At 40.3% G+C, this 13,206-nt stretch overlaps 1 protein-coding gene across 1 annotated transcript in view; it reads left to right on the top strand.

Moving 5' to 3' along the window:
• Positions 1 to 7,692, top strand: part of ELL (elongation factor for RNA polymerase II) — a 49,277-nt gene extending 41,585 nt beyond the window's left edge. The window contains exons 7-12 of the mRNA XM_053465717.1: positions 676 to 775; positions 2,858 to 3,314; positions 3,567 to 3,633; positions 3,708 to 3,879; positions 5,354 to 5,398; positions 7,107 to 7,692. Coding sequence (XP_053321692.1) covers positions 676 to 775; positions 2,858 to 3,314; positions 3,567 to 3,633; positions 3,708 to 3,879; positions 5,354 to 5,398; positions 7,107 to 7,223 — 958 coding nt within the window. The 3' untranslated portion in view covers positions 7,224 to 7,692. The remainder of the gene's footprint in view (positions 1 to 675; positions 776 to 2,857; positions 3,315 to 3,566; positions 3,634 to 3,707; positions 3,880 to 5,353; positions 5,399 to 7,106) is intronic.
• Positions 7,693 to 13,206: the final 5,514 nt, after the last annotated feature.

Here is a 13,206-nt window from a genome sequence, read left to right on the forward strand (position 1 = left end):
TTAGTTACTTCACAAAAGGAATGTTTTGAAGAATTAGAATATTTTGTTTCTTGCCTTTGCTCATGAGCCACTTAGTTTTTGTTTGACTATATATGCCTGCTGTAAAAAATACTGTTGTAGAGTCTTATTAATCTTCCTAGTTTCCATTAAAAACCATAACTCATCAGATGAGGTGCGCTGTATATGTTGCAAACATTGACAACCCTTACCCAACATATGTGTTACATGGTTCACAGTATGTGTCTGTAAAACTTGTTTCCAATCTCTGGGAGACACATTTGCTATGAGTTCCATATTATCGGTGTTTACATGTGCAAACCACATTGGTTGCAATGCGCTCTCACATACGGTGATTTTACCAGCCTGAGCAGGAAATTTCCTGGCTTTTATTTATTTACTAAGTTTTTAACACCAGAACAGGTTCTGTAAGTCTTTAAAGTCAAGTGTCGGCAAATATTGCCTATGTATACAATGTTCCTGTTAATTCTGGGGCTCTGTGTACAGCACACCTTTTTTTTAATGCATTTAAGCAATTTATTTTCACTTTTCCTTCGTCGCCTTAAATCTGAGCACACCCCACTTTAATAAGTGTTCCTGTCTGTATAAAACACTTGCGTGTTATGCTAATGGATTATTCTGATTTATTGATTGATCTATTGAATGTTTCCCTTACAGGAAGCTCTGCCAGCCACCCAACCCTGCTGGACAGTCTACAAATACTGCTCCATTGAGCCCTTCCAAAGACAATGTGAATTCCTCGTCCCCTTTCCCTCAGGTACCTTCCATTTCAGGCAATAACTGGATCGGAATAAGTTTTATAGCGGAAAGAACTTTGTGAAATCTCAGAAGCAGAGATTTTTAGATACTTTTATTGTATATTTATTGAAACCTCACCTCTCGCTCCCCCAGTGCTCAAGTGTTTTGCAGTTGTCACCGCACAACGTATGAGAATTATTTGGTTTGCACATGGTTAGTTTTGGCAGTGTTAAATGAACGGTATAATTCCTAAAAATTTATTTTAATTAATGTTGGTGGCCGTTCTGCATGTACTCTAATTGCTTGCAAAATGGACAATGTGTTCTGTAGTTATTGAAGTTGGACAATGAGTCTCTTGTCTCATATGCCAGGAAGCATTAGTACAATTCTTGCACATTCTCACTGAAGCAATAGCCAATCATGTCTATGCTAGCAAAACATCAGTGGTCAGATACGTTGGCTGCGATTGGCTGCAGCTATTCTTGTTGAATTGCCAGTGTGCAAGAAGCATACCATGGTATGCCCTCTGCTTTCAACTAAAAATGCCTGTGCGGAATTGATTGCACAATGTAGTCTGCAAGATGTATATTTAAATATGAATTTAAAATATATTAAGTCCTCCTATCTGTTGGGTGTCAGGACCTAAACAAATATTCTACATTTCTTGTTTATAACTATTTATAAAGTCTACACAATAACCCTTCAGCCTGGCTTTAAAAGTATTGCTTGTTTGTGACTCTTATACATTGCCTGCAGGAGAATTTATAGCTTGGCTCACTCTTCATTTGGTGGCTCTTTGTTGTTAAATGTCTGTCACTCAGTAGAGTATTACATCACCGAGGTGATGCAAAAAAACGCAGGCCGTAGAAGTCAGCCCACAATGTTATGATAGGGGATCACAAATGTTTGTCCTTTAGTCCACACCGATCTCTTTTAGAATGTATGTGTGCGCTCGCCCGTTAATCCTTTTTTAAATCTATGATGCACTACGTTGTTCCAGGAAGTGTCTAACAGTTCTGAATACATTGATGGTTAGGGTTACAGGAAATGAATCACCATCCTGTAAATAAAGGACACGGATTCCAGCCTGATTCAGCTTCTGACGTGGCTTATCGTCATCTTTAATGGATTAGAATTATCTTTATATGTTACAGCTGTACTTTACCCAGCCGTAGGGCTTCTGACTGTCGCCTTTAGCGTTTACATTTTATGCGCAAATACAAAAAGGCTTTTTTACCCGTCCCCTGCTTTATATACCGAGAGAGGAAGGCCCTCCTTGCCTTTCTGTAAGTCAAATTTTGTTGTATACTACTTGTTATGTCTTGTCTAACCGTTGTACACCACTACGGAATATGATGGTGCTATATAACACAATAAACATTCCCAGCGCACACATGTGGTATGTTCATGTGACGGTCCCGAGGAGGGGAAGTCTTGGCTTTATCATAGAAGTGCTGTGACCGTTGCAGAGACACTCGTAAGAATTTTGTCCGTTTTTGCGAATGCACGGGGGTTTCTGCGTAATCAATACACGAGCCGTCGGAGGAGGTTATACTGCATTAAGTGTGCACTTTGTGTAGTTTGTTTAGATCCCCCTTTTATGTGCTTCTTACGCAACTGTATTGCGAAACATTTGGGAAACATTTGCACAGTTATACTGCCATCTGGTGTTTCCTCTTAATTTGGCGTGAAAAGTATTGTTTTCTTTATATGATTAACTCTTTGCTAAGAAATGAAATCTTTTCCATTCTGGATTCATGTTATGTAGAAGGCAATCTATGCTGTTTTTTTTTTTGGGGGGGGGGGGGGTTCTGCTAATTACTTTTAGGAATGTTGAGTTCCCTATCTAAGGGAGGGCAATGTGAAATACCTGTGTGTGTAATAATCTCTATTACTATAATAAACCTTCTATAGAATAGGAGGCTCATTTGTGAGATTGGGGTGAAAATAAAATTCTGACAGGATTTGTTGAGGTTAATACGTAAAAGGATTGTTGACAAGACATTGTTAAAGTACAAACGGCTTCACCTATTTTTTATTTTTTTTTTTTTTTTTTCCTTCAGTGGACATTTTATTTGAAAATGTGTTTTTTCATTTCCAGAAGCGGACTCCAGACTTCATTGACCCATTGAATAACAAGAAGCCTCGGATTTCCCACTTTACTCACCGATCTCAGCCTCCTTTGAATGGAAAGCTGAATTCATCGAACGGGAAGGATGCTTCGTCTGCCTATAACCAGCTGCTTTCCTCTGATCCAGTCAGTTCCAGCTCTCACCTGCCAGCTCCTCACCAACCCCATCAAGATCCCAGCGCATCGGATACCCAGCATAGTGACTTTGTGAGCCAGGAGGCCTCTGAGAGGCTAGGCCACCCACCTCAGACAGACTTCACTGCTGAGGCCACACAGAACTCGAACACCCCTCATGGGAAACCCAAACGGAAATCCAAAAAGCACAAAGAGAAGCAACGAGCCAAGGAGAAGATAGCCGAGAACAAGCAAAACTGCAACTTCGTGAAGGACTCTGGCTTAATGGGGAGATCTCCCCAGGATACCATAGGTGAGGCAGTGCTACAATTTTTGGATTGACTACATCCACAGTAAGTGCTCAGCTATTCCCAATTCATATGATGGGAATAGCAATTTTTGAAGTCCAGGCACCACACACTGGGTGGGGGGGGGGGTTTATTTCAAGGAGAAACGAGTAAAAAAAACTTATGCACGAGTACATTGATGCTGATGAGATCGGCAACGGCTTCTTATATGGTATTTGCACTGCTAGGCTCATTCTGTGGCTTGCGTTTCCCTTTAGATTTGAATGGGCCGTGCAGTAATTCCAGTGTCCCAACATCCACGTCGGAAACGCCGGATTATTTTTTGTAAGTCCCAATTCCGCTTTCTCTTTTTTTAGTTTGAATGCCTTGGTATGCTCTAATTGTATTTCTTCCCCTAGGAAATACACAGCAATTGCATCTCAGGAGCAGCGGCAGAGTTACAAAAACGACTTCAACGCGGAGTACAATGAATACAGGGACTTGCATGCCAGGATAGAACGGATAACGCGCAGGTTTACACAGCTGGACTCTAAGCTCAAACAGCTCTGCCAGGGCACAGAGGAATACAAGGTACACACATTATGCTGCATTGATTACTCTAGTGTTTAATCCATGCATTTAGCAGCATTAACGGTATTTGCAGGGGAAAAAACCCCATCAAAACAATCACCTGTCTTTAGCAAACAGAATGCCTACTTTCCCGGCGTTTCGTTTTGACCAGTGTATTTGCCCCAGCAGGGTAGAGATTAATAACTACAAATATGACTGAAAGTGATCCTTCGTGGAGATCGCTGTAGCCAGTTATGCATGTACAGGATATGTATATGTGCGCATCACTTGCCATTTTCACGAAAATGCTGTGTAAACCCATGTGCATAGCTGTTCAGGCAGAGAGAATTAAGGTTACACATGCACCACCACTATTCGGTCTGCCCGTTAGTAAAACCATGTGCACTTTTTTGGCACCCATCCTCAACACTGCAGATGGTCATCTCCATACATCATGCCTACTATCCATCCACTTCCCCTCATATCACGTACATTCAATCCTCCATTCACCGTGGCTTGTTATCCACATGCAACACTGCTTCACATCCAGATTGCTTACTACATCCCAACTCCTCACCACCATCCTTTGCGTAATCACCCCCCATACTACCTGATGATGGCATTTCTCTGCATCACCCCCTCTCCTATGGTCAATGCAGCAGTTGCCTCTTGCCATGAACGTCAAGCTGTACTTCTCCAACTGTACTCTTTGGGCCTTCACAAAAGTGATACCACTATGATCTGCAATGCTCTTGGTAATTGCCTGTATGTACAAATTTCTAGCACTTTTGTCAGGGCTGTTCTGTATAACAGGCTGGACTGATGTGTGGTGGATGCATCCTTGCTGGTGATAGGTCTGATTAGCATTGTGAAGTTTGAAGGTAGCTTATTTGTAAAGATGCCATGTTTGTATGTCCATTAAAAAAGTTACTTTTCCAATGAATATTAGATTGGTCTGTAACGAGGAGTACCCTCTGCCCAGGCATGCGCTACCCACCTGAACTGCAGGGGTTGCACCACTGCCGCTCTAGCAATCACCATTGTCAGCCACGTCAACAACGTGGGCAGCAATAATGTTCGTATGGCTCCATCCAGTCTGCAATATTTTATTGCCCTAGCAATGGAATATGGGCCATTCACATCATCTGGCTATGATGTATTAATGTACCCCAGTAAATCCAGAAGAAGATCTGAACCTTAAAGCACTTCTAGTGTAAGGCTTAAAAGTTTAATGTACAAAAGTGATATTTGTTCAGAAGAGAAAAGACCCCTGAGGTATTTAGGACGCCCAGCAATCCTAAACTTGATCAGTTTTCTTTCCGTGTACAAATGCCCGTTAGTTAACAGTCTTTGCTCAGCTCTCAGATACTGCAATTTGATCACTAGGGGTCACTAATATCCGTGCCTCTCTGCTTGGAACCCTTTATTCTTCCTTCTTCCTTTTTTCTTTTTTTTTTTTTTTTCTTTCTAATAGATTTTTTTTTGTACTTTACAGACCATTCATGATCAGATATTACAAGAGTACCGCAAAATTAAAAAGGTAGGTATAGTAGTACATGAATTGTCCAACATGATGTGCTGTGTTGCCATCCTCATTTACGATGGCAACATCTGTTTGAGTAATATACCTAATCCTAAAGCATTGTTTCCAATGTGTTGGATAAGAACGCGTCATTCATTCAAATCTATAGGTATGTGATTATATAGTTGTGTGAAAAAGCATTTGCCCTGTCCGGTTTTCTGCAAACGTTTTGCGCTGAATGTTAGATATTCAACCAAAACTTAATATTAGAGAAAAGCAAAACTGAATGAAGAAACCGAATTTTGATAAAGAAATTCATCTCACAGCACTGCAGAGGAATTTTGGCCCATGCATAACTGCTTTAAATCTGATTTCTTTTGTCCATTTGCAAACCTAAACTGCTTGGTCAGGTCCCGCCACGTCATTAATGGGGTTCAGTTCTGGACTGCGCCATTAAAACCTAATACATGTATTGTTTAATAATTCTGATGTAGACGTGTGGGATTTCAATCGTCTTGCTACACGACCAGGATTGTGCTTCAGCTCACAGATGGCTCGACGTCCTGCAGTGGTATTTGGACACAAAGCAGAATTCATTAATACTTTTAGTGATTAGTTTCCATGCCCTGAAGTATATCCACAATGCCAGTGCCGCACTTGACTGCTGCGACGAGGCTCTTAATGTGGAATACAGTATTTGCTTTTTGCCTGATACAACAAGGTCGGTGTCTGCCACACTTTGACTCCTCTTACTATGGAATGCTGTTCAGGAACTCTAAAGGGCCATCCAGGTGTAACCCTTTGGAGACCGATGACTTTCAACAACTGTTTTCCAAAGGTGTTACAAAATATGTGGTATGGTGTGGCTTCGAAACCTTGTATTCTTAGAACTTGAGTCTCAGGGCAAGATTTAATTGGTCTGTGTTGTCCCAAATCAGGCCTTATTGTTTGCCAAGGACTTCAAACTCCTCACCCTACTAATCTCAATTCATTAGGTTGAGGGTGCTGTGGGTACAATACTTGTTTCATACCTTAATAACGCATGAGCCTATAAGCACCAAAATCCAACTTTGGGCCACTGTTGGCTATAAAATAAATGACGACAAAATGTTCTCATTTTATTTTTTGTGGTGGGACTTTTTCACACAACTGTATATTAAATGCCTCGCGGATTCCTTTCACCTTAATTGACTGTGTTGCTGCTTTCATGTTTGGTAATGTGGTCAATAAATGTCCTCTTCTCCATTATAAAGTTGTATGTATAGCAGGAGACGAGAATGCTGGGACCCCCGTGTTTAAACTACTTTATAAGCTATTTTTCTATTAACCATAGCCAATAAGCAGAAAATGTGAAATAGTCGGATTAGATTCCTGCTTCCGATATTTCTGTAGGACATTACTAATACTACTCATTATACAGAGCCAACTTCACCTTTCTTGTAGTACTGTGTTCAGTTTTTTGGTGACTAGATATGGCTTTAAAAAAAGTTTGTTTTGATAGAGGCAGACTTTTTTTATTTATTTTTGTCATGTTTACATTTAAATGGTTTACTTTTTTATTGGTTTCATGAAATATTTGGAGACCTTTTTCTCTCACGTCTGTACTCCAGTAAAGAAACTATTAACCACCTCCCATGGATGACTTTTTAAAACCGTTGTTTGTTTTTGTGTGTAGAGATGGCTGATCATACTCTCATTGAAGTACACTGTTTAATTTTCGTTGCAGACTAACCCAAACTACAGCGAAGAGAAAAACAGATGTGAATATCTGCACAACAAACTGGCACACATAAAGAAACTGATTGCACAGTACGACCAACAGCAGTTGCAGCCTTGGCATTAACGCGCAAGACCAGGTAGCAGACACTTTGCACCTGGCAGGATTACTGTATTTTTCTCCTTTTGTTCTACAAATAATAAAACCTTATCCTTAAAACAAATCAACAAAAAAAATGCCGTTTACAGTACTTGCAGTTAATAAGGAAAAGGGACCGGCTATTCCATTGTGACTTCAACCATCTCCCACTTAAAACTTTTTTTTTCTTTCCCCCGTTCACTTTAACCTATGCTGACTTATTAATACAAGATTTTTTTTTTTCTGACTTCTCCATTCAGAAAAAAAATGCCAAAAGGAGAATTCTTTTTATTTTATGGATTATTGTTGGAAACAGATAATAAAATATAATGCATTTAAATATTTCCAGGGATTTGTATTGATACCCAATAGTACTGAATATCTCGTGCTGTTGGACTTATTGCTTACAATTGTAATATTGTAATATTAAAAAAGGGCTTTTTATACCCACATGGGAGGTTTTGGTGTCGCTGGCTAGCCGTTATGAATTTGTATACTCTGAGACAAGATTTTTGGGTACTCCAACCTGGAGCCTGGACGCACGCTTATACAGAGGGCCGTGGCTTGCTTCCAGGACTTTATTTTGGGAAGATTTACACTGAAACCACACATCTCCTTACACTCATAATCATGGTCTCATACCAAATGCCTTTAGTGATACAGTATTATGTATGCATACCTCCCAACATTTCAAAATGTGAATGAGGGACCCCCTTTTTTTTTTATCTCTAACTCGCCAATACAAGCAATTGCACCTTACAATGCCGCGCTTGCATCGCCACTTAAAACACGCTTCGTTTTTGACAGCACAGTTATGCATATTAAAAATATTTAAAAAAAAACACATTGAATTGAATTCCCATGAGGCTTAGCCAGACATACTTCCATGATGCTGGCTGAGCGTCATGGGAAGTGCAGCAACAGTAAAGCTGCAGATACCAGCTGTGAACTATAATTCCCATGATTCTCAGCCAGCCAGGTGTCCACCATAATGCTGGCTGAGCATCATTGGAAGAGTAGTCCACAGCAGCAGACATTTTTTTTTTAATTAAAAAAGGCTAATGTTTTTCCTCCTGCTACTTTGTCAAACCGCTAACGTTGTCATACAGAATGTTTACTAACTAATATATGCATTATGTCCACTATGGCTAAACAGTCAATACAAATGCATAAAAGCCCAAATCTGACTCTTGCCAAGGTTGTGCTCGCTATCTGCTGTAACAAACCAAACAAATTCGGTTCTCTTTGGACACACTACCTTTCAGTTATTGAAAAAAATCATTTATTTTTTTCTTTCCATCCGAGAATGTTCATTGGGGTACAGGTTTAGTGAGATGTGACACTGAACATATTCCCCAGCAGCCTTTGAAGGCTTACACTAATGACCTGGAAGCTTATTGGTGTTTTCTGTGTATCTAGTACAGACATGGTATGGATTTGATGAAATAGAACTGATACTCATTAAAGGAACAGACCACAAATAATGTTATACTGTTAAGGGCGGTGTTTGACTTTTCGGTCTCTGCCTTGTGCCTTTATGCCTTCTATGAGCTATTTTAATAAACACATGGTGTGATTGCTATGGCCCATGACATAAATGGAATTTTATCTGTGTGGGTGAAATATGAAACTTTTGAGAAGAGGGGTTGTTTCAGAAGTTGATATTGCATTTTCTTCCTTTTTTTTTTAGCTTTGATAATGCTTGTTTGAATGTTTTTTTGTCCTTGATCGAGCAAAAAAAAAAAAGGAAAAGCTTGGTCCAAAGATTCTCCACAGTAATGGAAATTCACTCTTCTATTGTCTTGTATGCAAGGCAGTTTTCAAATGCCGATTCCACACCAAAGTGAGCCCCTCTTGCTCAGGGATGTTCTATCATTTTGATTTTACTTGTGTTTTTAGTTAACCCGTTCAGTTCTGTTAGTTTTTATAACCAAAGGACCAAAATAGGTATCATTTTTACCTTATGTTAAAAAATAATTCCCCTTTTCCATATTTGATGAACCCCAACAATATGTGCATCATTTTGTTCAGAAAAAATAGACAAAAATTGTACGTTCCGCAGCTTAAGAATGATCCAATTTATGTTCAGCTACGTCTGAATATGTTTACTTGGTAGAAGTACTAAGGTGTACTATAAATATTTGCTTCAATTTTTTTTGTTTGGAATTTGCAGTGTTCTCGGTGCAGTATGGCTTGAGATCCCTTTTGGGCATTTCACATGTGTTTAAGTGATGTGACAATCAATCTTTATTTTTCATTTTTACCATTTCTTCCCTTCTTCCTTCTGATCTATTTGTGCTGATCACATTGTGATCAGCAAGCATAGGCTGAAGTTTGAAGACCCTGCTTAGGCTCTGTTATACTCATGTGACAATGGTGGGTGTTGGTAGCAGTCAGGATATACCTGTGCATCATACTGGGCTTCATGTCACAAGAACGTACAGTATCGCACAAAAGTGAGTACACCCCTCACATTTTTGTAAATAGTTTTATATCTTTTCATGTAACACTGAAGAAATGCCACTCTGCTGCAATGTAAAGTAGTGAGCTGTACAGGCTGTATAACTCAACACACAGCCATTAATGTTTAAACTTTGGAAACAAAAGTGAGTACACGCCTAAGTGGAAATGTCCAAATTGGGCCCAATTAGCAGTTTCCCCTCCCCGGTGTCATGTGACTCGTTACTGTTACAAGGTGTCAGGTGTGAATGGGGAGCAGGTGGGTTAAATTTGGTGTTATTGCTCTCACACTTTCTGGTCACTGGAAGTTCAACATGGCACCTCATGGCAAAGAACTCTCTGCGGATCAAAAAAAAAAAAAAAATTATTGCGCTACATAAAGATGGCCTAGACTATAAGAAGATTGCCAAGACCCTGAAACTGAGCTGCAGCACGGTGGGCAAGACCATACAGCAGTTTTGCAAGACTGTGCTCCACACAGAACAGGCCTCGCCATGGTTGACCAAAGAACTTGAATGCACATGCTCATATCCAGAGGTTGTCTTTGAGAAGTAGACGTATGAGTGCTGCCAGCATTGCTACAGAGGTTGAAGGGGTGGGGGGGGGTGTCAACCTGTCAGTGCTCAGACCATATGCCGCACACTGCATCAAATTGGTCTGCCTTGCTAAAGAAGCCAAGGGTAAAGTTGGACTGGCCAAGCATGTATCCAGACCTAAACCCTATTGAGCATATGTGGGGCATCCTCAAATGGAAGGTGGGGGAGCGCAAGGTTTCTAACATCCACCAGCTCCGTGATGTCGTCATGGAGGAGTAGAAGAGGACTCCAGTGACAGCCTGTGAAGCTCTGGTAAACTCCGTGCCCAAGAGGGTTAAGGCATTAATGGCTGTGTGTTGGGTTATTTTGAGGGGACAGCAAATTTACACTGTTATACAGGCTGTACACTCACTACTTTACATTGTAGCAGAGTGTCATTTCTTCAGTGTTATCACATTAAAAAATAAAACGCTTACAAAAATGTGAGATACTGTACATCCTAAGGGGCTTGAAACTTAACCCCTTAATGACAAAGCCCGTACATGTACGAGCTCAAAAGCCATTGTTTTCAATGGGTTTACGGATCGCCCATTGTCCTTAAGGGGTTAATACAATGGCACATCATATCTAAAATCCTGAGGCTGACAAGCTTTGCTTGTAAGGGAATTCAGTGTCGCAGTAACTTAAGGACCAGTCTTTAACCACCTTTTTAAGGGTAATCTCGTTCTATAGAAATGCTTATGTTGCAGAGATTTCCCTCTTGCAAAAGCAATATCTAGAGGCAACTCTTTGATTATGATTTCTGGTGGCCTTGGAAATTGGTATTTGGGCGAGATCCTGTCATAGGACTGTCTAACATAGTCTGTGTTCATTTGTTTTACTAATTAAAATGCAGGCGTGAATACACAGCAATTAGTTCTATGTACTAAGTATTTCAACCAGGATTGCTTTTATCTTCTGATAAGTTTGTGGTGGTTCAAATACTGTTAAATAATTCATGTCAAACAAGCTGAACATGTTGGTCAAATCGTGACAAAAATGTGCATTGTTGGCGAGATCTGTGTCCCCGAGTACACACCTATTGGACCAAGAAAATGGGGCCTCGAGTACTTTCAACAAGGAGGAAAAGGGTCTTCGATTTGCCAGGCCTACACCAGTAACTGTCTAGCTTTTATAAGAACTTTGCTTGTAAAGTGATGTTTAAGTATAATCATTTACTTCTCTCTTGTGCCACCTTGTTGCCAGTGCTGCGTAATGCCCTAGTCAGGCTACCCTTTTCTCCAGGTGCCAATGGGTCTTTCAATAGTAACATAGTAACATAGTTCATAAGGTTGAAAAAAGACCAAAGTCCATCAAGTTCAACCTATATACATATTGTGTCCCTACCGTGTTGATTCAGAGGAAGGCAAAAAACCCTTATGAAGCAGATGCCAATTGCCCCATACCAGGGGGAAAATTCCTTCCCGACTCCAAATATGGCAATCAGAATAAATCCCTGGATCAACGTTCTGTCCCTATTAATCTACTATCCATAACTTGTAATATTATTGCTTTCAAGAAACACGTCCAGGCTCCTTTTAAACTCTTTTATTGAGTTTACCATTACCACTTCCTCTGGCAGAGAGTTCCATAGTCTCACCGCTCTTACTGTAAAGAACCCCCGTCTGTGCTGGTGTAGAAACCTTCTTTCCTCCAGCCGTAGAGGATGTCCCCTTGTTATAGATACCGTCCTGGGTATAAATAGGTCCTGGGAGTGATCTCTGTACTGCCCCCTTATATATTTATACATAGTTATTAAGTCCCCCCTAAGCCGTCTTTTTTCCAAACTAAATAACCCTAATTCTGATAATCTTTCTGGGTACTGCAGTCCTTCCATTCCCCTTATTACTCTGGTTGCCCGTCTTTGAACCCTCTCCAGCTCCACTATATCTTTCTTGTACACTGGTGCCCAGTACTGTACACAGTATTCCATGTGTGGTCTGACTAGTGACTTGTACAATGGTAGAATTATTTCCTTGTCGTGGGCATCCATGCCCCTTTTGATGCACCCCATGATTTTATTTGCCTTAGCAGCAGCTGCCCGACACTGGTCGCTACAGGTAAATTTACTGTTAACCAAGACTCCTAAGTCCTTTTCCATGTCAGTCGTCCCCAGTGTTTTCCCATTTAATACATATTCCCAGCCTGGATTTTTCTTCCCCATGTGCATAACCTTACATTTATCTGTGTTGAACCTCATCTGCCACATCCCAGCCCAAGCCTCCAACCTATGCAGATCCATTTGTAATCGTGCAGTGTCCTCTATTGTGTTAACCACGCTACAGAGCTTAGTATCGTCTGCAAAGATTGATACTTTACTATACAATCCCTCTACAAGGTCATTAATAAATATATTAAAAAGAATAGGACCCAAAACTGACCCCTGTGGTACCCCACTAGTAACAGTCACCCACTCAGAGTATGTACCATTAATAACCACCCTCTGTTTCCTATCACTGAGCCAGTTACTTACCCACATACACACATTCTCCCCCAGCCCAAGCAATAACTTATAACCTTTAGGAAGCTTCTCTGCCAAAAAGCATGGCTTGATCACAGTTGGTCTTAGTGATGCCAAAAGGGGAATTTGAAGGGAAGAGATGATATCTGTATAACTGTAGCAGTTTCTTACTATTGCGGTTAAAGCAAGTCTATAAACTCCTAACATTCTACAGTTTCCCATTTGAGATGCTAAATAAAACTGTATGGTAGTGTATTTAAATAAACTTTAGAAATCTTCTGTATGTTTACCGTGGGAGCAGCCATCTTTGGCATCCATATAATTATTCTTCCAGTTTCTTGTTGTTCAGACAGTGTTTGCCAGATATGCTAGTTAGGTGCCTCAGACTTGCAGTAAACTTCTGACCTAAACATCTCCAAAACAATTATACAGAAAATAAAAAATAATAATAATAAAAAAACCGCACAAGCCATAA

Source organism: Spea bombifrons, chromosome 1 (genome assembly GCF_027358695.1).
Source record: "Spea bombifrons isolate aSpeBom1 chromosome 1, aSpeBom1.2.pri, whole genome shotgun sequence".
In the NCBI taxonomy this organism is placed as follows: domain Eukaryota; kingdom Metazoa; phylum Chordata; class Amphibia; order Anura; family Pelobatidae; genus Spea; species Spea bombifrons.